General features: G+C 50.8%; 1 protein-coding gene across 7 annotated transcripts in view; it reads right to left on the bottom strand.

Annotated features, from left to right (window-relative positions):
• NCOR1 (nuclear receptor corepressor 1) overlaps nucleotides 1-25,577 on the bottom strand; it is a 2,268,409-nt gene that overhangs the window by 981,990 nt on the left and 1,260,842 nt on the right. For all 7 annotated transcript variants that reach the window (XM_069615218.1, XM_069615220.1, XM_069615222.1 and 4 more), the window contains one exon: nucleotides 12,530-12,618. In XM_069615218.1, the coding sequence (XP_069471319.1) occupies nucleotides 12,530-12,618 (89 nt within the window). The remainder of the gene's footprint in view (nucleotides 1-12,529; nucleotides 12,619-25,577) is intronic.

Here is a 25,577-nt window from a genome sequence, read left to right as displayed (position 1 = left end):
CCAAATTTAAATCCCACACAGGAACTTGAAAAGGTATTGGTGGAAAAACATTGTTTAAACCTTTTAATAATACAATTTCTTAAGGTATCTTAAAATAAGATTTTTCTTCTGAAGAGCGCTTGAAGATAGATGGCGCTGCTTTGTATCCTTTTATTGTCTTAACCTGGAGGCCCAGATTAGCTAAATGTAACAGGAAAGATAATACCATTGGAATATCACATTCAAAAGGTTTCCACATTCTTATTCCTGCACCAGTTACTGAACTTGTTCCAACAACACCGGTACAAGGATTTTGTTGCTGGCCTTCTGGCCGAAAGCAAAATCTCCATATCATCATCCGGAAGGTCCCAATCCTTGTATCGCAACCTCTCAGAAGCCATGCGTGAAGGTTGAGTGTGTTGACCTCTGGATGGAGAACGTGACCTCCCTCTTGCGAGAGAAGATCCTCTCTTTTTGGAAGACGTATTGGAGGGCAGATGGACATGTCGAGAAGGTCCGGGTACCACGTTCTCCTGGCCCAATCCGGGGCAATTGGGATCATGGTTTTCCTGAACTTTCTCAACCTCCTGATTACCTGAGGGATCACAGGGACTGGAGGGAACGCATATAGAAGAGGAAACTCCCATTCCACTACGAATGCGTCTCCTAGAGCTCCTCTCGGGGGAAATTCCCTTGAGCAGTACAGTTCGCACTTCCTGTTGACAATGGTCGCAAACAGATCCACTGAGGGGTTCCACAAAGGATGAAGATCTCTTGAAGGACTTCCTGAGCTAGTTCCCACTCGTGGGAGACTGAGCTCTGCCTGCTCAGAGCATCTGCTGCTGTGTTTTGCTCTCCTGCTAGGTGAATGACAGAGAGATACCTTCTTGTATTGCCCAGAACCAGAGCTGCATTGCCTCTCTGCACAGTGGCAGTGACCCTACTCTTCCTCGCTTGTTGAAGTAGTACATGGCCACTGTGTTGTCCGTCATTATCAGGACATTCTTTCCCCGCACAGAGGGCAGGAAGGCCTTCAGGGTTAGTCCGATTGCCCTCAGCTCCAACAGGTTGATGTGTAGTTTGGACTCCGATGGAGACCAACGACCGCTGATTGTCAACTCATTGGTGTGAGCTCCCCACCCCATGAGTGAGGCGTCCGTTACTACTGTTATCTCCGGCCATGGTTGCCAAAAAGATTCTCCCTTGAGGATATGTTTCTTGCAAGCCCACCATTGTAAATCCTGTGCTACCCTGGTTGGAACTTGTAAAAGATCCGTCATTTCCGCTGAAAATTGGGACCATTGAGTCCTGAGGTCCTATTGAAGGGATCTCATCCTCAATCTGGCTTCTGGAACCAGAAAAATGCAGGATGCCATGAGGTCAAGCAACCTGAGAAAATCGAAGGCCGGTAGATACTGGGCATTCTGGAATTTTATCACCATCTGAAGAATGTGGTGAGCTCTCTCTTCGGGAGGCGAGGCTTTGCCCGAACGAGTATCCAAGACTGCTCCTGTAAACTGGAGCTTCTGTGATGTTATCATGTTTGACTTTTTAAATTCAGAGAAAACCCTAGTTTGTGAAGGAAGTGGCGAGTCTTGGATAGATGATCCTGGGCTTGTTCTGGAGAACGTGCCCCGATCATCCAATCGTCCAAATAGGGGTAGACGTGAATCCCCCCCTCTTATGAGACTCGCTGCCACTACCGCCATGAACTTGGTGAAAACTCTTGGGGCGGAGGTCAACCTGAATGGCAGAACTCAAAACTGATAGTGAGAGTTGCCAATCGCGAACCTCAGGTACTTTCTGTGCTTGAGATGGATTGGCATATGAAAGTAAGCATCCTGAAGGTCCAATGATACCAACCATTCTCTAAGTTGGAGAGCCTGAAGGATCTGAGAAAGAGTGACCATCCTGAACTTGTCCTTCCTGAGGAACTTGTTCAAGTTTCTCAAGTCCAAGATGGGTCCTCTGTCCTTCTTTGGAATGAGGAAGTATGGAGAATACCAACCCTTGTTCCTTTCCGCTACAGGTACGTGTTCTATTACACCTTTCTGTAACAGGGTCAAAACTTCCTGCAACAGGAACGGATCTGGGTTTTTGGTAGGGTTGTATTCTGGTGGGTGATTCTGAGGTTTCTTTAGAAAGTGAAGGCAGTAACCTTGGGATACTGTTTCCAGTGCCTAAGCATCTGAAGTAATGCCTCACCATTCTTTCAGATGCTGTGAGATCCTGCCTCCCACTGTGGTCTTGTTAGTCAAAACCTCAGAGTGAAGGAACAGATGCCGCTGCCGGAGGCGGATCTAGCACATCTTCCTCGTCCCCGAGGAAATTTCCTTTGCCCTCTTTGACTGGCCTGTCCCCTTCCTTTTCCAACTGAGGAATAATAACGAAAAGGACGACCCCTCCAGGAAGATGAGCCTGTGAAGGGGCGTTGCTGAGGTTGTCTTATAGCGGCACTGAGTGACTTTGCTGCTGCCTTGGAGGTCTGCAACTTCTCCAAACTTTCATCCGCCTTGCTGCCAAACAACCTCGAGCCGTCAAATGGCATATTAAGAAGTCTAGATTGAACATCTGGTGCGAAACCTGACTTCCTTAGCCACGCAAATCTGTGTAGCACTGTGCTAGACGCCAGGGACCTGCTAATACTGTCAGCAGTGTCCAAACCTGCCTGAAGGCATTCTCCTGAAGCCTCCCTACCATCCTTAATTATGGATAGGAAACCCCATGTTCCTCTCCTTCCGGGATGTGTTGAGCTGCCGCTGACATGCAGTCCCACAGGAGTATAATTGAATCTAGCCAGCATACAAGATACATTGGTGGACTTTGGAGCCATGCTCCCTGATGTAAAGACCTTTTTCAACCATGTATCTATCTTCTCGTCATCCCTATCAGGGGGAATTGTAGGGTATGCAGCATTTTTTGTTGATGTGGCTGCCTGCACTACCAGACTCTCAGGAGAAGGATGCTTACTCAAATACTCTGGATCAGAGTTACAAGGTCTGTATTTTGCCACATCTTTTTTATTCACTGCTGGAATAGATTCCGGTCTTTCCCAAGCAGCATTTACTCTCCTATGCAGGGCAATATGAAAGGGAAGTATGGGATCTGGTTGAGGACCTCCTGACAAAATATCTGTCATATCATCATTCCGATATATAACCCAAATCAGCATGTTCTGCTGGATATGGTCTTTCAAATTCGTATTCAGGGGACATATCTAGTCCACTTGCAGACTGTAAACATTCATACAAGTCTTGCATTTTTGATTGAGGATTGATTAATTCCTCAGGAACTTCTCTTGTACCATATTTTACTCCTGCTGATGAAACTTCATGTTCATCATCTTTTCATCCTCCACATTTTCTGAGGACATTTCTCCATATACAGCTGACATAGTTTGGAAAAAATCATGTCTGCTTTCTGGGTGAAATACTTTCTGAGTAATAGGTTTCAACCCTGTAATTGGTGTCGACGTCGACAGAAGCGTCGATGGCGTTGAAGTCGTGGCCGTTACCTTCGATGTTATCGAGGTATTATTCAATGTTTTTGAAGGCACTACGAATGCTGTCGAAGGAATCTTCGAGGCAGTCGACGTTGTCGAAGGAGCCTTCGAAACACCAGACGCTGTCGAAGAAGTCTTCCAGGTCGTCGATAAAGCACTCAACGTGACTTTTTTCTGCTGGGCCGTCGACCTTTATACTTGACAGCCTTCGAAGATGTTTTTGTCATGGTCTTTAAAGACGTATCAACGTCTAGAGTCTTTTTCTTAAGGCCTGCCTTTTAGGTGTCTGGGAAGAGTCCCTAGAAGACACCCTTGACAATTTGTCAGATTTTCTAGTTTTAGACCTTCCTCTGTCACTTCTTTTGTGAATAGAGGCATGATCTTCAACAGACATTTTTGAGGGGGTCTGGGCCGCGTTCTCAAAATATGTTATCGACTCTCTTTTTAGGGGAGTCATATTTAGTTGGACAAGAAGCCGTGGAAAAAGAAGAAGAGGGAGATCGGTGTTGTCTCTTCTTCGCCTTTTTGGACGAAGAAGAGGACTTCCTTGATCTACTCCTCGATCTGGATTTTTTATGGCGTTTTGCCGAAGACTCAGCCGAGTCTTTCTTCCCTCTCGAAGAAAACTTCGAGGATTCCTCCCCCACGGCCAGTTTACCTAGTCTTTCTTTCAAGGCCTTATGGGTCATGGATTGGCACGAACCGCAGTCGTCGATCCGATGTTCGAACCCGAGGCACCAAAGACAGTTATGGTGAGGGTCGATCAGCAACATTTTTCTTCCACACCTTAGACATTTCTTAAACCCCGTTTTCAGAGTAGACGGGTTCGAAGAAGAGGACATAATTCGCCGTGACTAAGCGCTGTTTTATTTCGATCCGAAGCGAAGCTAACGGAAAAACGGAACTGAAGCCAATGGGCACGCTCGAGGCAATTATATTACGGATGACGTCGTCACTCGACGGAGGTTGCCGAGGGACATCGACGTCGCCGCTCCGAGTGGAGCGCGCTCTGCTGGAGAGTGGAAAAATGTTCCGAGGCGAAACCTAAAGGTAAGGATATATCTAAAATGAGGAATGCGTGGAAGGACACAATCCAATCGAAGCGTCCTTTTATGAATTCCTTGACCAGGCGGTGTGACCATAACGAACACCGCCCCAGAGTTCTGGCGTAGCGGGAGATAGCCGCCAGATGAACCTTGATGAAGCAAGGGCCAACCCTGCCTTGTCCAGCGACAGTAAATACGGCAGCACCTGCAGGGCCGTAATCCGTAGAGGGTCAGCAAACCTCTTCCAAATATGTCAGTACCATTTCAAAGTAGACGAAGCCCTGGCCTTGGAAAGCACTTACTTGCAGTCCGCCGAGAGATTGTATCCACCAAACTCTAGCGCCAGGCCTGCAAGTTCAGCGACCGTGGGTCGTGGTGCAGAATTGCGCCTCCTTCCCTGGCGAGAAGATCTGCGCCCGCCGGACGCTTGACTGGGGGGTGGGGGGGCGCTGACATGTCCAGAAGGTCCGGGTACCATATCTGCCTCGGCCACGCCGGTGCGACAAGGATCATCCTGGACCGGGACCGTCTTGAGTTCATTGATGAGTCGCAGAAGCAACAGCAACGGGGGAAACACAGAGGAAAAGGATGTCAAAGGGGAAGGAGAATGCATCCCCCATGCTCCCTGCCTGGGGAATCCTGCTAACGAACCTCCGGCACTTGGTGTTTGTCGCCGTCGCATACAGATCGATCTGGGGATTGCCCCATCGTCGGAATAGAATATTCACTTGGTCACGGCGAAGCTCCCACTCGTGGCACAAGCGCAGTTCCTTGCTGAGAGAGTCGGCCACGGTGTTCTTCACTCCTGCCAGAGGAAATGGGATGAGCAACATCTCCTGTGCGATGGCCCATCGCCATAGGTCCTGCACCTCTTTGGAGAGCGCTGAGTATCTGGTGCCCCCCTGCTTCCGGATGTAAAACATTGTGGTGGTGTTGTCTGTGAGAATCTGCACCACCCTGCCCTTGAGGGATGGAGGGAAAGACTTGAGGGCCTGAAACCCTGCCCATAGCTCCAGAACGTTGATGTGCAATGACTTCTCCTCCGGTAGCCACAGGCCTCTTGCGTGGAGACGACCGGTGTGTGCACACCATCCCTCCAGGGATGCGTCCGTCGTAACCGTCTCCTGGTGAGGGGGGGGCTGGAAATCCGTGCCCACCGACAGATGCGCGCAGACAACCCACCACCGAATTGCTTGACGGAAACTCTTGTTGAGGGTGATCTCGTCCTCGAAGCTTCCCGATATCTGGATCCAACAGGCATCGAGGAACTCCTGCAGTGATCGCATTTGCAGCCTGCACAGGCACACGAGGTAAATGCACCACAAGGGAAGAGGACGTAGACGCCGAAGATCCGGAGGACGACTTCCTTGCCGCCTCTGAGACCACTGAGTCCGGGGATGGTTGGGATCTGAGACACTTGGGTGCAGAGTCCGGCACCCTGTATTTCTTCTCGTACCGGTCCCTCTTCGCCGGTGCAGAGGACGGGTTCTTCATGAGGAACATCCCCTCCTCCCAAATGTCATCCAATATATGGATAGAAAGTACAGTCTTCCTCTTGGCCTCCCAGCGCTAGTACAGGGAGCCTTAGTTCTCCTTGGGGGCTAGTTGAAACATCTCAGAGGCTTAGTGATCATGGCGTGCAAGGAGCCAATCTCCTCGGGTGGCGAGGCCTTGGGCACTGGTGGCGGGAGGTCCCCTCCGTCGTCCGTACCCGTCGTCACCGTATCCGGTTCTGCATCGTCCCTCGGAGGAGGGGATGGTGGCGAAGGATGGCAAGGGGGTGGAGGTTGGACTCTCCTTCTCTTGATGGGGGTTTCCCCAACCGCCTAGGGATCTCCCGCCAGCGACAGGGGCATCCTTGTCCGGATCTCTGAACACAAGGTGTGCAATGCATGTAGGATGTCCGCCGACACGTCAGCTGGCGGTAGTGGAGGTTGCTGTGGTGGCTGCAACGGGAGCGATGGCAGTGGCGTGATGTCCTCTGGTTCCTCACCGTCCTGTTGCTCCTCATTGGTATCCTCGCCGGGGTAAGTTCCCATAGAACCTGGCCTCGACAAACTTTTTGTCCAGTACAGCCTGTTAGGCAGAATCCTGTGCAGTGCCCTTAGGGACCACTACACACAATTAAGAGTACAAGTGGTAGTACAATTTCACCTTTGGTACAAGCCTGTACTACACAGAAAAAGTGGTAGCAATGGCTGAGCAGCGAGACTTATCTCAAGAGCAAATGAGCAGTAGTAGAGATTACACAAAGGACTACAATTACTGTGACTCAAGCAAACACTGACTCAAGGTTTCTGGTTAAAAAGTAAAAGTACATTTAATTTTAAACCATCTGTTCACAAAACACTTCACTTCTACCAAATTAAAACCACACTTCAAACATACTACACACAACCAATTTCCCTTGTGCAGATCAATTCAAGGTAAGTACATTAGGATTTGACAGACTGGTGATGTGAAACAAAGACGTTACCATGGATTACTACGCAATCACTTTTTAACAGTAATGACAGTTCGGTCTTACAAAAGAAAGGCGTACCCGCGAGAAGAAATGTCACCGCAGTGAAACACACTTACCACATGAATTAACACAAGAGAAAAGGGGATAAAAATCATAGGCAATACTTTTGTCAAGGCAGCTAGAATCAGAGGACACTTTTTCTAAAACTTAGATAAAAGTCAATAGGCCTGCGCCAGAGTCAAGTGGGACAGGGCCCTGTTGTCAAGGATCACAAGGTTAGAACAGTTCACGATTCGAGATTGCCAGGAGTACTTGGATATTGTCAAAAGGGAAGCAAAGGTTATAAGACGGAAGGAAGACAAGGACAAGCCTTGGGTGAGTAGAAAGGGTTCACCCCAATTCCTCGAAGCTGGACACAGTACCTTATTCGTTTGAAGAAAAACTTGTGCTACAGCAGTTGTCCCTGGTAGTTTCTGCAGACTCGCGGTTCCTGGAGCTTCAGTCTTGGGGACAAGAAGGACATCTGGAGCGATCTGCACTACCCAGGCCAGCGAAGCAACGGTGAATAAAAGGTGCGCTCCTGTAAAACAGGAGAGGCTCTTCAGATGGCTATCTGGACCACTACAACTGTGGGCAGCGATTTCGACCAAGAAGAGGTTCCTCTACTGTGGTAGGTGAGCTGGTTGATCCCACCAGGCTCCAGATTGTATCTTCTCTATCGTTGAAGGGTAGATAGCTCAGGACTGCAGCAGGGCTTCACCGGGAATTAGGGGTTGCAGCAGCCGTCTTCTTCTCCACTTCTCTTGGGTTCTTTGCAGTTCCCGTGGCGACTCTGACTTCCAGCCCAAGAGTACTGCCTTTTATGCCAAAATCCCCCACTCACACAGCCTGGCTGTCAATCACTCAGCAGGGGGGTTGTCCGGCCCGGACAACCACCTCAGCCAATCGCCACAAAGTGCGACTTTGGTCTCCAAGGAGACCCTGTGCAAGGGGTGACTAAACCCCTCCCTCACATTCAGCCCACCTAGACACCCAGACCCCAAAGGAGGACTTCTGGACGCCAAAGGTCGGCAAACAAAGAAGGCAAACCCAGTTTGCCGCGCAAAGTAAAACACAAGAAGGACTTTAACAAAAAGAAATGGCGATAAAACACGACCAGAGCCAAAATGAAAAGTTTTTGGTCAAGCGGGTTTAAGTTCGAGGCTAATACAATAGCCTAAAACAGTACCGCATTTATATACTATAATCGTGGTAGAAAAGATAGGGTAGGTACCACTGCCACCAGCCAAGTCTTAGTGTTAAGGGAGCGAAACAAAGCTCCAAGAGGCACAGACAAAAAGGAGTAGGAATTAACCCTTTCCAACACTCCATGTAAAACGGGGTGTATTTGGTCTGCAGTTTAAATGACTACAGAAAGTAAATGGCAACTTTACCAGTTTCTGGGGGACAGTAGTTATCCCCAGAACAATGGAGTCAGGGGGAAGGCTTAGAGACACCCCTGTGTCACTGCACTGAAGGTGCTGTGTAACACACACAAAACGTTGGGCTCATGGAGCGGTGTGGCCCCAGAGCCCAAGATCACACAAACAGTAGAAATACACATGGCAGAACAAATGTAAGAGTGGGAAAAAGGTTCACACTCTTACCAGGTGGAAAAAATAAACCCCATAAATCCAGCAAAGCTGCTGAGGGATTCACTAGTGAAGGGAAAATAGCCATAAATGAGAATTCTCCCTAACACAGCCTTCAGACCAGAAAGCTTCTCCTTGGAGATGTCCAAGCCCTGCAGGACTGTCCCCCCCCCCCTTCTGCTCGACCATCGGGGATGGTCTAGGTGAGATCAGCATCGTCTTCACCGGTGTCTTCTCAATGGGTAGAAAAAATGATTCCCTCCGAGCAGGCAGGGAAACTCATCTCATGGGCCGCTTCCTGCAAGTCCGCATCCGAGCACTTTGTTAGGGAGAATTCTCGTTCTATGTCTAATTTCCCTTACCTATAGAGTCCGCCAGCAGCTTTGCTGGATCTGAAGGGTTTGTTTTCTTCTCCTGCTAAGAGTGTTACTCTTTTTCCCACTCTTAGGCATATTTGCTATATGTGTTCTAGGCTATTTTTTGGGTTTAATGTATATGGGGTTTATCTCACCCCTATAGGAACCATCTTTTTCCACGTGTTACACAGCACCCTCTGTGCAGTGACACAGGGGTGTCGTAGCGACCCCCAAACAGAGACTCCATACCCTGGGACTGACTACTGTCTCCCAGGGCATGTAAAGTCCCCATTGACTTCACTAGTCAATTTTTATGAACAAAACCAGTACAACCCATCTTACTATGGAGGTACTGGCAAGTGTTAATAGTTTTTCCCTTATGTTCATTTTCGAGAGGATACCGTACAGTTCCCCTCTCAAAAGTTTCTGGCTAGTGGCAGTGGTTACTACCAAAAATATTCGACCGCAAATATTTCCATATGGGATTTTCCCATTGTTCGAGGCTATCACATTTACTGACAGCCTCTAACATACCGCCAGTTTATTTTTATATTAACTTTACTCCGGTAGGTTTTATTTGCCAGAACTATTATATAAATTCTTTCTCGTGTCTTTCTCTAAACTCCTAACCCAGGTTGGGGATCCTTTGTTCATCCTTTTGGCAGGCTTCTGCCAAGAAGCCCGCCTTTCGGCGCCACTGAGTCTAGGGTGGATCCATTGTGTGGGAGGAGGAGTAGGACGCCTGGACAGGGTTGCCACAGCAACCCATGTCGCACTCTGCCCTGATAGGCTGGAGGGTCTCCCGCCAGGATGACCACTCCACGGTGTGAGTGACAGCTTGGCTGTATGAATGGAGATCTTTTTGCATAAAAGCAGGGTCCTGAGGACTGGAAGGGCAAGACGTCGCCACTGGAACTAAGAAGCCGAAGAGGAGAGAAGCCAAAGACATCTGCAACAACTGAACCACCGGTGAAGCCCTGCTGCAGCGTCTCACCACATTTCTCCACACGACGAGAGAAGATCTTCATCTGCAAGAGCCTTCTTCCCTTGAGTTGGTGGGGCCAACCAATTTACCAATCGCCTTCCTGGACCTTCCTTGGTCGAATCGCCAGTACCCTGTATTTGGAGACCGGGTAGCCAGGCACCCTTCCACCCGGACCGCGATTTAAAGGAGCGTACCTTTTATTCGTTGGGCAGCACCGCGGCTGGTTTCATCCCTGGGCAGTGCAGTAACTCGAAACCTCCTCCACGACCAGAGCCTCTCTTCCTCTGCTGGATCTCCCGAACTGCAGAAACTGCCAGGAACAACCGCCACCACAGGAGCCTCTTCTACATTTCAAGGTAATTTGTTACGCCAGGCCTCCCTTTCCGCGTGGTAGTGCTAAAGGTGTTTTAAATCCTTTACCTACCTGTTGGGTTGGCCGCCCCTATCCTCTAACATTGTCATTCACCTTTTGCATCCACCTTTTCGAATCGTTTAACAAAGACTTGACTGCAGCTACAAGAACATTTTGCTCCTGGGCTCTTTGCCCTGTACCACTGTCTCTGGCACAGGCCTATTGACTCTGGTTGAATTTGTTAGAACTGCCTTCTCTAGATTGCTTCTCAACTAGAACTGTGTTGGTGCACCCACTTCTTATAACCACCTTCTTCTTCCCACTTTTAAAACTTGTGAAGTGCCAATTTGCTCGGTTTTCATTTAAGTACTATACATTAAGTACTGCCTTGCCTAAACTTGTTCACAAACTTATGGGAAGTGTTGCTAAGGTGTCTAAGAATATATTTCTGCATAACTTGTGCCATTTGTGTTTGGTTTTCACTGTGCCGTTTTGCTCAGTTTTCACTCTTGCTCAAACTTGTCTACAATTTAAACTAGGGAGTTGTGTATACTTTTCTTGACTGATTTTAACTTGCTTTAATAACTGTGATTAATGTGTTAAATGTTAAAAGTGTGCAAAATAAATATATATATTATTTAATACAAAGCTTTGGTCAGTGTTTCCTTGTACCATAGTATTATGGTCCTATTGTGTAAACCCTGAATACTGCTCATCTCCCTCTTGAGATAAGTCTGACTGCTTAGCCACAGCTACCAACTAAATCTTTGTGGTACAGACTGATACCAAAGGGGATTTATTGCTCATACCTGTAGTCTTAATCTTCTGTAGTGCTCCCTAAGGGAACTGCACAGGATTCTGCCTAACAGCTTTTGCTAGGGATGCCACCACTCCTTCCAGGGAGGACTTTGCCTGATGAACCTGGGCCTTCACGACCTTGGGCGTGCTGGAGGCTTTCACTGTGGGGGGAGGGCCCGTGCCCCGTTCCCCCTTCGCTTTCCCCGTCGGAGTCAGCAGCGACTTTTCCAGAAGTTTACCCGGATGGTCCAACTTTCTCTTCTTCGCTGACCCGGAGCATTGACTCGTGGTCAAGGGTGCAGAGATACCGTTCTCGACCTGGCCGCCAAGAAGCATGTCCCAACGGTGCTCCTGGTGCCCAGGGGCTCGTGGTGCTTTGCCTTATGTTGGGCCCCCGTCGCCGGAGCGCCCTCAAAGGTCTTAGAAGAACGCTCAGATTTCCTCTTGCTGGGTGAGGCTAGCTGCCCGGGGGGATCTTCGTCTGGAGTCACTCAGAGAGCAGATTGCGATGGTCCTTAATGGTGCGTGGCACCATATCCTTGCAGAACGCACAGGTCTCCTCCACGTGTGTTAGGTCAGAATGTAGGCAGTAAACGCACAGGGAGTGCCCATCGTCCAGGAAAATGTTCTGTAGTCCACATCCAGGGCAGATTCTGAACAGAGGCGTCAAGTCTACTTTATCTTCAGCCATGTCCACGCAGAGTAGGTCTCAAAGAATCTTCCGGAATCCTCCAAGAAGGGAACTCTATTATAAATGGCCCCTGAGGGGCGTCGAAAGTTCCAAAAAATGGGTCCCAGTTAGTCGGATGATGGCTCGAAGGAGCTTGAGGCTCGATTGATCAAAGAAATTGAGAAAAGCGCAAAACACAGTAAAAGGCCCGACAGCTAATCACGAGGACTCCCACCACTCGAACCTGCAGTGAAAATCTGAAGATGGCTGCCAGAGGAGGGGCTTAGTTAGTGCAGTCATTGGCTGGGGCAGTATGACCCAGGGACCAGTGATTGGTTGTTAGGAGAAAGACAGTTCAGAAGTGAAACTGATTTTTTCTTTAACAAGGATTCCCAGCCTGACGACAGGGAATATTCATGAGCATGTGAATCCATGCCAGACCCCATGCTGGAGAAAAAGAATCAAGTCCACGCAACAAGTTCTGGGGTTGACACAGGACAGGAAGATTTATCACTAATACGAAAATCTTACCCAACAGCACAGCATCACTGCCAAAGGTATTTTGTTTGTCAATTTACAGCAGATTTGCATGGCAAAACTACTGCATTAGATTTTACAGAAACAGAAGTCTTGCATTTAGCTAAATTGCTTTCAAAGTGCATCCTGCAGTAGCAGTGGGCGCCGTGAAGCAGTGCGATTCAGCAAAAGGTGTCCTGCAAACCACTAACAAAATACACATAAAATACCTGAGTTATGGAGCCTCGCAGAGAGGGGATAACTTCCAGGGGAACTTTGGTGGCTGGAGTCCCTCGGGTTATGCTGCCTTCCTGTATGGCTAACAAAAGAATAATAACAAAGATTAAAACAAAGAGGTTTTCAAGGCAACCAAAATTTACAAGGCATACACTGATTTTGAACCCCCATAATATTCTATTTATTAGGCTATACATTAAGTTGGCAATAAACATCATTTAAAGTGTCAATGTTTGGGTGATCGTACGTCAGATTATAGATTTACTTCTTTCATATTTGTTCTACATAGTGTACCCCAAGAAGTGTATTGGCATTAGAGGTCTTTAATTTACAGCCAAGAAAAACTTTGATAAATATATTTATGCACACTGGTTAGGTAAAATCTTCATAAATGAGATATATCTACCTGACCTGTGCCAACCCCAGAACTTTTTGCTGGACTTGGTGATTATTTTTCCTTGTTCCTAGGTGAGAGGGAATCTCTTTCTCCTCTCACCTAGTCCTTTACTCTTATGGGTGACCATTTGTAAGGACTGATTTACTATACTCTGGCGTGGGGAGCAGATGTATCAAAGGCCATCCTATATAGTGACAGGGACAACTCGGAGCTGTAGTCAAACCAGTTCTAGGTAGCAGTTATGAGTAGTCTAGTCTAAGTCTCAAGAGGTGGTGAGCTTGTAAAGGGCTCCACATTGAGTAGACATAATGGGAGCTACAAATTACACTTAGACAATATGTATAAAAATACAGTTTATTTATTTATGGCCAAAGACTATGAAAAATTACTAACAGGTAGAATTATCACACAGCACTAATAATAGAGTAAATATATACAGTCACTAGAGTAGGTCATAATACAGATCGAGCCCATGCCAAGGAAAGAATAGATTAGTTTATGCACTATAGGTCCAGAGAGAATTAGCCTAGGCATCAAAAGTTCTTCCCCAAGTTGTCTGGGGCCGTATGCCCAAAAGTTCATGAAACGTTTCGACACAGTTTGTAATGCTGGAAAAAAGGAACAAGTTACTTACCTGTAACTGTTGTTCTCTAGCATGGGTCTGGCATGGATTCACATGCTTATAAATAAAGAATACATAGCAGTACACACATGCACATCCACAGGAGGTGGCAAGGCTAAACATAAGCATCTCATACCTTCTCACCAGGCTCCCCTTCGAGTGAACAGGTTGCGCAGCACTGCTTGGACGACTCTGGACTCCTCCCTGGAATCCCTGTTGGGGCAGTAGATTGTCGTGAAAGATGTGCGTTGACCTCCAAGTAGCAACCCTGCAGATGTCCAGCAGGGGCCCACCAGACAGGAATGCCGTTGTAGCAGTGATCGCCCTGGTGGAATGGGCTCTCGGGTGGCCAGGCAGCGGTCGGTTGGCCAACTGGTGACAGTGGGTGATAAAGCCTGGAGAGCCACCTGGAAATAGAAAGCGTTGGACAGGGCCTTCCCATGGTTCAGAGAACCAAAGTTCACAAAAATCTGAGCGGTTTTCCAGAGACTCTTTGTGTGGGCCACATAAAACCTCAGAGCTCTAGCCACATCCAAAGAGTGCAAAGTCCATTTAGCCGGCGACAAAGGCGTCGGAAAAAACACAGGTAACACCAAGGTTTAGTTTAGACGAAAGTCCGCCGGCACCATGGGCATGAAGGAGGTGTGCATCCTCAGCACCACCCTAGTGTTGTGAAAAGTCAATTAAGGTAGCTTCCAGGACAGGGCCTGAATCTCACCCACTCGTCATGCAGAGGTGATGGCCACGAGGAACGCTGTCTTCCACGAAAAGAACTTCAGTGGAACTGTCTGCCTAGGTTCGAATGGAAGGCCCATGAGCCTAGTCCGCCCCACATTGAGTTCCCACGCCGGGGATGGATCCTTCACCGGCATGAACGAACAGAACAGTACTTTGACAAAACTCCTTAACAAGACAGTGTGAACATAATGACGAACGTCACGGAGATCTGGTGTAGCAGGAGATAGCCGACAGATGAACTTTGATGGCGTCATGGGCCAGTCCTGCATTGGCCAACAGCAGCAAATACGGTAGTACCTGCGGAGCCGTGACTCGGAGAGGGTCGATCTTCTGTGCACGGCACCAAACGGCGAACTTCTTCCATTTATGTCCGTAGCATTTTAGAGTAGACGTTGCTCTGGCCTTGGCAAGCACCACCTTGCAGTTCGCAGAGAGATCGTAGTCCCCGAACCCTAACGTTGCAGGAGCCAGGCCTTCAGGTTCAGCGATCCTGGGTCGTGGTGCAGAATTGCACCTCCTTCCCTGGCGAGAAAAACTGCAACCACCGGAAGCTTGACTGGAGGGGACGCTGACATACTGAGAAGGTCCGGGTAACTAGATCTGCCTCAGCCACGCTGGTGCGACGAGCATCATCCTGCACCAGGACCGTCTGAGCTGGTTGATGAGTAGAAGAGGCAATGGAGGGAACGCATACAGAAACAGGCCATCCAAGGGGAATGTAAATGCGTCCCCCGTGCTCCACGGCTGGGGACACCTGCTGGCGAAGCTCCGGCACTTGGTGTTCGTCGCTGTCGCAAACAGATCGATCTGTGGATTGCACCATCTGCGGAACAGGAGATCCACTTGGCCCTTGCGAAGATCCCACTTGTGGCATGAGCGGAGCTCCCTGCTGAGTCAGCAACGGTGTTCTTTACTCCCGCCAGATGAAATGGAATGAGGAACATCCCCTGGGCGACGGCCCAGTGCCACAGGTCCTGCGCCTCTCTGGAGAGTGATAGGGATCTGTTGACCCCCTGCTTTCTGATATAAAACATTGTGGTGGTATTGTCCACGAAGACCTGCACCACCTTGCCCGTGAGAGATGGAAAGAAGGACTTGAGGGCCCAAAACACTGCTCAAAGCTCCAGCCTGTTGATGTACAACAACTTCTCCTCTGGCAGCCACAGGCCTCTGGCGTGGAGACTTCCTGTGTGAGCTCCCCATCCTTCCAGGGAGGCGTCCTTCATTACAGTCTCCTGGTACGACGGGGTCTGGAAATCTGCACCACCCCGCAGATGAGAGCGAAGTCCCCACCACCTTATCGCTCGACAGAAGCCCTCATCGAGTGCGATCTTGTCCTGGAAGCTCCCCGACACTTGTATCCAATGGTCGTCAAGGAACTCCTGTTGTGGACGCATCCGTAGCCTGCAGAGTCGAATGAGATAGATGCACGACGACATGCCGAGTAGAGATTTGACGGTCCTCACCGTGGTGATCTTCAGTGCTAACAGCCGTTGCACCTTGCCCAAGATGGCCACTATCCGTTCTTCCGACGGGGACGCCAGGCACGACAGAGTGTTGAGGTGGGATCCCAGAAACCGCGCTTCCTGCGATGGAGTCACGCAGGACTTTGCCTAGTTCACCGAGAACCCCAGATCTGTCAGTAGGCGGACGGTCCTCACGTGTGTTCGACGGGGATGTCCTTTGAAATGGCCCGTATGACCCATTCATCCAAGTAAGGGTAGACATGGATTCCTTGCAGTCGCAGATACGCGCAGCACCAGGCACTTGGTGAAGACCCTTGGCGCCGACTGTGGTGCTGCAAATGCATTGGAGAGATGCGGCCTCCGTATCCTTGTCCGTTATTACTTTATCATGCATGTTCTGTCTTGTTTTCCGTGCAGCAGTTCAGGTGGGACTCCTGGTGGTGCAGCTCTTCCTTGATTTCGTTTGGTGAACATACCCTTGGGATACCCTTATGGCACCCATGGGTGGGAGTACGACCCTGTACTCCTAGTGTATGTTTTTGGGAACATGTGCGTGGCCCACAGAGCAGAGTATGGGCTGGTGGCAGCTCTGTGCTGAATTGACAGGTTCCCTGCCCATCCTCCATTTTGGGATGCCCATGCCCCGTCATTGGGTATCAGTAGATTCAGAAAGCATCGCCCATGCTCCTCTGCTGGGGAAACCTGCTGGCGAACCTCCGGCACTTGGAGTTCGTCGCCGTCGCAAACAGATTGATCTGGGGTGTGCCCCACCGTCGGAAGAGGCGGTCCACTAGATCCTGTCGTAGTTCCCACTCGTGGCACGAGCGCAGCTCTCTGCTGAGCGAGTCGGCGATGGTGTTTTTTATCCCTGCCAGATGAAACGGCACCAGAAACATCCCTTGGGCGACGACCCAATGCCACAGATCCTGCGCCTTCTTGGACAGGACTGGGGATCTGGTACCGCCCTGCTTCCTGATGTAGAACATGGTGGTGGTGTTGTCGGTGAAGATCCTCACCACCTTGCCCTTGAGGGACGGAAGAAAGGACCTGAGGGCCCAAAACACTGCACGGAGTTCCAGGACGTTGATATGGAGAGACTTCTCCGTCGGCAGCCAAAGGCCCCTCGCGTGCAGATTTTCGGTGTGCGCTCCCCACCCTTCCAGGGAGGCATCCGTGGTCACTGTCTTCTGGTGGCCCGGGGTCTGGAAGTCCATGCCCGCCGTCAGATGCGCGCGGGTGCCCCACCACCGGATCGCTCGTCGGAAGCTCTCGTCGAGTGTGATCCTGTCCTCGAAGCTGCCCGTCGTCTGGATCCAGCGAGCGTCCAGGAACTCCTGTAACGGGCGCATCCGAAGCCTGCACAGGCGGATGAGATAAATGCAAGAAGACATCATTCTGAGGAGGGACTTGATGGACCTCACCCTGGCCGCGTCCGCAACCAGCATCCGCTGCACCTTGCCCAAGATGGCCCTCATCCTTTCCTCCGACGGAGAGGCCAGAAGCGCCACTGTGTCGAGCTTCGCTCCCAGAAACAGTGCGTCTTGAGCGGGCATCAGGTGGGACTTGGCGTAGTTCATGGAGAATCCCAGGTCTGTGAGTAGTTGGACGGTCCTCGCCGTGTGCTCCGCGGCGAGCTCCTTCGTCTTTGCTCGGATGAGCCAGTCGTCCAGGTAGGGGTAGACGTGGATCCCCCTCCAGGCGCAGCCGCGCCGCCCCCGGTGCGAGGCACTTGGTGAACACCCTGGGTGCCGACCTCAATCCGAAGGGAAGGGCTCTGAACTGGTAGTGACGCCCTTGGAGCACGAATCTGAGAAACTTTCAGTGTCCCTTTAGGATGGGTGTATGGAAGTAGGCATCCTCCAAATCCAACGACGACAGGAAATCGCCCTCCTCCAGTTGACCCAGGACGTGCTGGAGGGTGACCATCCGGAACTTCTGTGCCTTGATGAATTTGTTCAGTCGTCGTAGGTCCAGGATGGGACGCCATCCTCCCGTCTTCTTCTTCACGAGGAAGTATCTTGAGTAAACTCCAGAGCCCCGAAGCCTCTTTGGGACAAGCTCGATGGCGCCTTTCTTGAGAATCGCCTTTACCTCCAAGAGAAGTTGAGGGACGTGATGTTCCTTCCTTGCCACGGGGGGGACGCGCGGGCACTTCTTTAGAAACTCGAGCACGTGACCCTGGGCCAGGGCGTCCAGCACCCAACAGTCGGTGGAGATGGACTCCCACACGCTGACGAAGTTCGGCAGCTGGCCTCCCACCGGGGTGCTTCGGTGGGGGCCCGACCCCACGGCCGGTTCAGTCCTGCTTCGACGAGGCTTTGCCGCCTTGTCCTCCTTGGCGACGACGACATTGGGGTCCGCCCGACTTGCCTCGTCCCCTGTAGGCTTCCTGTGACGACGAACGGGCTGCTTGACGATAGGTGGAAAATCCGCCGCCGGAACCTTTGATGGCACCCTGCTTGCCTCCGCCGCTCCGAAAGGGCGGCCGTCGTTGCTGGAGAACACCAAGAGCCCGGGCCGTCTCTGTGTCCGTCTTGATGGCTTGTAGGGAATCGTCCACTGTTTTCCCAAACAGGTTGCTCCCGTCGAATGGCATGTCCAAGACTCTGGTCTGCACGTCCTGACGGAAGTCAGTTGCCTTGAGCCATCCACGCCGTCTAAGGCACACGCCGTTGCCCAACTGGCGAAATCCAGTGTCAGCGATGTCCGTCGCTATCGTAATGGCGTGGTCCGACGCCACTTCTTCCTGCAAGATCTCTAGAGCCTCCGCCCTCTTGTCTGGTAAGAAGTCCAGCAGGGGGGCGATTTTGTACCACAACTCCCTGTCGTAGCGGGCTACGATAGCCAAGGCGTTGGCAGCCTTAATCGTCGTCGCTGCCGATGAGATGACTCTGCGTCCCATCGTGTCCAATTTCTTTCCCTCGCCGTCCGGCGGGGAGGTTGATGTAGAGGCCGAGGCCCCCCCCCCCGCTTTCTTCCTGGCCGCCGCGGAGAAGACCGAGTCCGGGGTCAGCTGTGCCCGAAGGCACAAGGGGGCCGCGTCCGGGACCCGGTACCTCTTCTCGTACCGATCCTTTCTCGCCGGCGTTGTGGATGGGTTCTTGAGGAGGGCGACACCCTCATCCCAGATATCGTCCAGTAGAGGTACAGCGAGGACCGTCTTCCTCTTGGTCTCGACCCGTTGATAAAGGAAACCTTCCTTCTTCTCTTCCGGGCAGAGCTGGAAAAGCTCGGATGCCCTGGCGATCATGGCATGAAACGATCCAATCTCGTCGGGCGGGGAAGCCCGGGGAGGAGGTGACGAAGGGAGATCCTCGTCGTAAACCTCGTTGTCTGTGCCCGTCGCGGCCGTGTCAGTCCCTGTATCATCCCCACTGGTCGTGGAGGGGGAGGAGGGCTGAGCAGGGCGCGATGGTTGAAAAGGAGGTGGAGGATGAATCCTCCTTCTCTTACGGGGAGGGCTCCCAGAAGGGCCTGGCTCCGGGTCCCCCGTCGGGAGAAGTTCCTCCGTTGGTGGTAACGGCAATCTCGTCCTTATCTCCGAGCATAAGGACTGTATAGCCAACAAAATGGCCGCCGAGTTGTCTTGCGGCACTGGTTGAGGGGAGTCTGACGGGCGGTCAGGAGCCCCGTCGGCACCCTCGACGTTCTAGTCGTCTCCTACGTCGGGGTCCCTCCCGACGGGCTGGTGGTCTTCCACGCCAACGCCGTGGCTTAAGACTTCAATCAGCTCCTCCTCAGAGGTTGAGGCCGAATCCACGACGACCTCCTGCCCCCCTTTTTTCTTCTCCGTCAGAGGTTTCACGGGAGTCCTGTCGATGGGCATGAAAGAGGACTCCCTCCGCGGTGGCAGGGAGACTCTGGGCCCCGAGGTCGCCACCACTGGTGTAGCCTCAACAGGCTGAGCCAGGGCCGCCGCGACTGTCTCGATAGAGGCCTTGGCCGGGTGGATCAAGGCTTTCACCACCTTAGGTGCGCTCACCGCCTTCTCCTTGGGGGGAAGGTCACCGCCTCGCTCCCCCTCCGATGGGGCCTTCGAGCTCGACCGGGGTCTCTCCAGGTGCTTCGCCGGGTGCTCGGCCTTCCTCTTACCTGAGCCAGAGCGTTGGCTCGTGGTTGATGGCGCCGGGGAGGATGCGCCCTGCCTGGCGCCCGTATAGCCTGACCGTTCGGCGCTCCCGGTGCCAGCGGACTCGCGGTGCTTGGCCTTCTGTTGGACCCCCGTCGCCAGGGCGCCCTCAAAGGTCTTAGAAGACCGCTCGGACTTCTTCTTCTTCTCGCCTGACGGGCTCTTCCCTTCCAGCCAGTTGGCGAGACGCAGATGGCGGTCCTTCATGGTCCGCTCCGACATATTGCCGCAAAACGCACAGTCCTTCTCCACGTGTGTCTTGTCCTCATGCAGGCAGTAGAGGCAAAGGGAGTGTTCGTCCTTCTTAAAGACATTCTGAAGCTGGCATCCAGGGCAGACCCTGAACAGCGTTCCGGGCGTCGAGCTTCCCTTCTCCTGGGCCATGATCGAGATGGGCCTGAGAAACTTCTGGAGTCCTCCAAAAGCGTGGCTCGACGAAATCTTCACCCTTGAGGGGCGTAGAGGAATCCGACACGGGTCCCCGTTGATCGGAAAAAGAAACGGTGGAGCTTGAGGCTCTTTTGACCGAAAAAGAGAAAATGTTCCTAAGAAAAAGCGCGAAAAAAGCACTAAAGCTCGAGAGCAATAGCACAAGGATCCCAACACTTGAACGGGCGGTAAAAATCTGAAGATGGCTGCCAGAGGCGGGGCTTAGGGAGATGGCAGTCATTGGCTGTGGTCAGTATGACGCAGAGATCAGTGATTGGTTACTACTACGAAAGACAGATCAGAAACGAAACTGATACTGATTTTTCTTTACCGAGGATTCCCAGCCTGACGACGGGGAATATTCTTGAGCATGTGAATCCATGCCAGACCCCATGCTGGAGAATGTTATTTTCTTTTGTAGGAATTGTGCTCCTTGTCCGCTGATTGCCCTGTGCATTATGCACATTGTTTTGAAGAACTCATACAGAGCTGTGCCTAGTGGTAGGGGCCTAGTATTATGCAAATGGTCTAACCAGCTTGTTTTCCTCCTAAATCTATGGTTGATCTCGTTTTGCTGCGTTGGTTCGTATGCTATTTGAAGGGAGTACAGTTGATGCATTTTAATGGAATCAGTGTAATCGTGGTACCAAATAGAACTGTATATATTTACCACTTTAGAATTGTCGGAGCACAAAGTATGTTATTGTGATTGTGTACATAACGTGAAGCTTATTTATATAAAGGCTGTGTTTTCCCTAACAGTGTGTGGACATTCCTTTGTGGGTGCTTGGGCTCTGCACTGTACTTAAGAACTAGCCTGCATCACCTCTTGAGAGTTTAAGCCTGGATTGCTCGTCCATAGCTACCGTAATAGAGAATCGTGGCTGGGGTGCTCTGTGCCTCTACCATATAGAGAGCAGGAGTACAGACACATGATACTTCCCCTGAACAACAAAGTGCAGAAACTTGCGATATCCCATGTGGATTGGGATGTGGAAGTACGTATCCTCCAAGTCCAGCAAACAGAGAAAGTCTCCCTCTTCGAGTTGCCCGAGCACGTGCTGAAGAGTGACCATGCAGAACTTTTGGGACCCAATGTACTTGTTCAGTCGCCGGAGGTCGAGGATGGGCCCTCCAGCCCCCGGTCTTCTTTTTGACGAGGAAGTACCTTGAGTACACTCTGGAGCCCCGGAGCCACTTTGGGACGATCTCTATCGTGCCTTTCTTGAGCATGGACCGAACCTTTAGCAGCATCTGAGGGACATGGTTTTCCTGCCGAGCCACAGTTGGAATTCAGGGAAACTTCCGTTGAAATTCCAGGGTGTGCACGTGGGCGAGAGCGTCCAGCACCCAACTGTCGGTGGAGATGGTCTTCCACATGCTCACAAAGTACGCCAGCCGGCCTCCCACCAGGGTGCAAGGGTGTGGGCCGACGCCTTGGGCAGTTCAATCCTGCTTGGACATCGAAGGGCCACCCTGGGGTGCCTGTCAAGGACGTCCTCCTACGAGGGCCTTGTGTTAAGCAGAATTATATGCATTACCCTTTGGGAACACCAAACACAATTAAGACTACAAGTGACAGCACAATTTCACTTTTGGTACAAGCCTGTACTACACAGTTATAGTGATAGCAGTAGCGGAGCAGCCAGGCTTATCTCAAGAGTAAGTAAGCAGTATCAAATAGTTACACAAAGGACAGCAATTACTATGATTCAGACAAACACTGACTCATGGTTTTCAAGTAAAAGAATATACATTTATTTCACTCTTCATTTGTATAACATTACACATTTCTAAGCAGTTTAAAACTCACACTCTTAATACAACACATAGGTTCCCTTAAATTCCAGACAAGTTAAGCTCACAAAATTAAGTGGGAGCAAAATGGCCCTGCAGCAATTTAAAAGGGAGGGAAAGACAAAAGTTAACAGAAATGAATCCACACCAACAGGTAAGTACTCAGGGCAAGCGAACAAGAGAGACTACAATGATAAAATGAGATAGAAAAGGCTAAGGGCCAAAGTCAATGGTTCAAAAGTCTTTTGCTGAAGATAACACAGTTCAGGGTAGTTTGCGGTTAATTGCCATAGCATTTCGGTGCTGGACTGCCCATGTGGGCGGGACAAAGACTGATATGCAAATGGATCTTTCCCATCTGTGAAAGGTACAGTGAGCAAAAAGAAGATGGCTGCGAACTCTCAATGTGGTTAACAAACCACTGAACAGGTTATCATGCCTTGTTCTTCCGAGAGAGGGGCGCGGTTTCCGGACAAGGTTGGTTGGTAGAAAAGTTAGTTCTAAGAGAAGAGAAGGACAAGCCCTCGGATTGGAGAAAGATTTCAAACACTTTCACCGCGGCTGAACGAAACGGACAACCGGATTTGTACAGTACCTTAAAATAGAGAGGAAGCTGTACCTGAGGCAAAAGTTCCTGCAGGCTCACGATTCCTGAAGCGGCTGTCAGACTGATCAGAAGTGGGAAGACTGGAGGGTCCTACACTACCCAGGGAAGAAACCAGCAGCAGAGCAAAGCAACAAATGAAAGGTGCGCTCCTTAAAACCCAAGCAGGGTCCGACCTTCCTGGCTATCCGGCCCACTGTAGCTCTGTACAGCGAATTCGACCAGAGGAGGGGTCCTGGCTTGCAGTTTGGGTGAACTGGTTGGTCCCACCAGCTCAAGGGAAGAAGTTTCCTGGAGGATCTTCTGTCGTCGGATTCTGAAGATTCGGGCCTGCAGCAGGGCTTCAGCGGGCGGTTCAGTCGTTGTAGGGGTCCTCTTCTTCCAGTTCCTTGTTGGTTCCTTCGTTCCAGTAGCGACTCTGCTCATCCAGTCCCAGAGACCCGCTTTTTATGCAGTTTTCACCCATTCATACAGCCTGGCTGTCAATCACACAGCAGGGTGGCTGGCCTGGCAAGGCCAGTCCCCTTAGCCAATCAGACAAAAGTGTGACTTGGGTTACCAAGGGAACCCATGGCAAGGGTACTAAAACCCCTCCCTCACATCCTGCCTACACAGACTTTCAGGCGCCTAAAGGAGGGCTTCTGTGTGGAAGCCAGCGAAAAAGCGATGCACAAAGGGACCAAAGCTGGTTTGGCGCACAGAGTAAAACACGAGAAAGACTAACAAAAATAAATGGCGAATAAACCCAGCCGGAGCCAAAATAAAATGTATTTGGTCAAGCGGGTTTATGTTTGAGGCGAATATAGTAGCCTAAAACATTACCACATTTATACAAGATAATCGCGGTAGAAAAGTTAGGGTAGATACCACTGGCAGCAGCAAAGTCTTAATGTAAAGAGAGCGAAACAAATAATAAGCATTCCCTTCTTCTCTTCCTCTGGGTTCAGACCGAATTTGATACAGGCTTTCCCCATCATAGCATTAAAGGACCCGATGTCATCTGACGGTGACGGCTGCGCCGGGCTTCTAGGAGCTTCCACTTCTGCCTCTGATTCCCACGTAGGGTCCCTCGAAGGGGACAATGAAATGTCCGAGGAGTCGTCTCTAGGCCCTTGATCTCACTCAGAATCTTGCAATTCACCTTCTTTCGGGTGTGAGCGGGGAGGTTCCTCACTAACCAGACTGGAGGTCGGCAAAGCAGTCGATGTTGACCGTGGAGCGGGACCTGGCGCGTCGTCATCCACAGGTATCACCGGTATCCCTGGAGGTGTACCTATGTGGGGTAACCTTGCATCTAATTGGCTTAAGAGAGGTTGCAGCGTAGACAGCACTTCTAAAGATAACATCGACTGCAGATTTAGCAGAGACGATGTAGTGGGGGAATTTTGCATCCCCGAGACCGTCTACGGGCCAACTCCCTGCAAGCCCAGATCAGCTGGACAAACAATCTTTTTACGGTCTTCCTCCATCGACGATACTGAGAAAGCCGCTTCCTGCTGTAATAGGGTATCCGGCAGAACTGTATTGTACACTGCCGGTTGCCAAACCTCTGGAGGATCCACCGTCGATGATGGAAATTTTGGAGCCACTTCAATCGTCACCGCCGGGGTCGACAAGGCCACTGCAGGTATTGACTGCGCAGGTGGTAGTGAAGCCGACGACGACGGGACTCCCGTTGACGGCGGTGGTAATTGTGACGCAGTCTCTTTCGGCGATCCTGCCTTTTTGGAGCTAGACCTGTGCTTCGTCGAGTCTCTACTCGAGGAAGACCTATGATGGTCCCTTGAGGAGGAGCTCTTTAAAGGGTCTTTCTTGTCCTTTTTTGACGAAGAGGAACATTTTCCTTGTTGACGGTCCTGGTCCACACGACCATGCTTTGATGATAAAGAGGCATCTGTCGCTGTATGTTTTCCCAAGGAACGTTTCTCCGTAGGACGTGGCTTCTTCCCCGGAGGCTCCGCTGATACAGAACGGCAATGAACTACAGGGGACTTAGGCCTGTTCGATGCCAGACTGTGTGCAGACCCCATCTCAGATGAAGGGTAGGCCCCTTTGTTCAGCCACGTCACTAGACACCTACTACGGTCCCTCAGCGTCTTCTGTGAGAACCCCTTACAAATATCTCAGCTGTCCGCAGAGTGATGGCGGTTAAGGCAGTAAAGGCAATCCATGTGCCCATCTCCTTCGTAGACTTTCTTCATTACGCACGTGGCACACGGGCAGAACAATGCCTTCCCAGACATTGGGAAAGAAAAAAAAAATGCAACCTTGTAAAGAGTAGAAACACAAGGTGATCCCACGGTTGAAATCTGAAGAGAGCCGCGGGGGCGGGGCTATTTATACCGTACGTCCTATTGGGTCATACGTAAGCGGCCCAAAAGGACGTAGCTAGGACACAAAAGTGTCGAGTTTTTTCCAATGGAAAACGTTTAATAAATATACAGAGGGTTCCCAGCCTGACGACAGGGAGTATTCTAAGCATGTGAATCCATGAAAGATCCAATGCTGGAGAAGTTGTTTGAGGCGGACAACTGTTCCGGGCGCACCCTGCTGGAATCTGCACGGGACGGGACACGGCATGACGACAAAGGCAAGGCCAAGAGCAAACAACCCAAAATGGAGGAATTCACCAGGGCCGCTCCCACGTCGGATGGAACTAAAAATAAGAAGCAAGGGTACAAGCTGATGGGACCCAGACAAGAGATGACCACTGGATCTTAGATGCTATAGCTGAGTTGAAGACTTCCTGGGCGAGCAGGATAGATGCATCGATAGCCGAACTGCGGTCCTTGCTGGAGCAGAAAAATCGGGTTCAAAGGGTGAGCCCATGAGTCTGGTAAGTACCACATTCAGGTCCCA

This window comes from Ambystoma mexicanum, chromosome 9 (assembly GCF_040938575.1).
Source record: "Ambystoma mexicanum isolate Mex_15411 chromosome 9, UKY_AmexF1_1, whole genome shotgun sequence".
Lineage (NCBI taxonomy): Eukaryota > Metazoa > Chordata > Amphibia > Caudata > Ambystomatidae > Ambystoma > Ambystoma mexicanum.
Note: the sequence above shows the minus strand (reverse complement) of the source record. Positions and strands in the feature narration are given on the sequence as shown.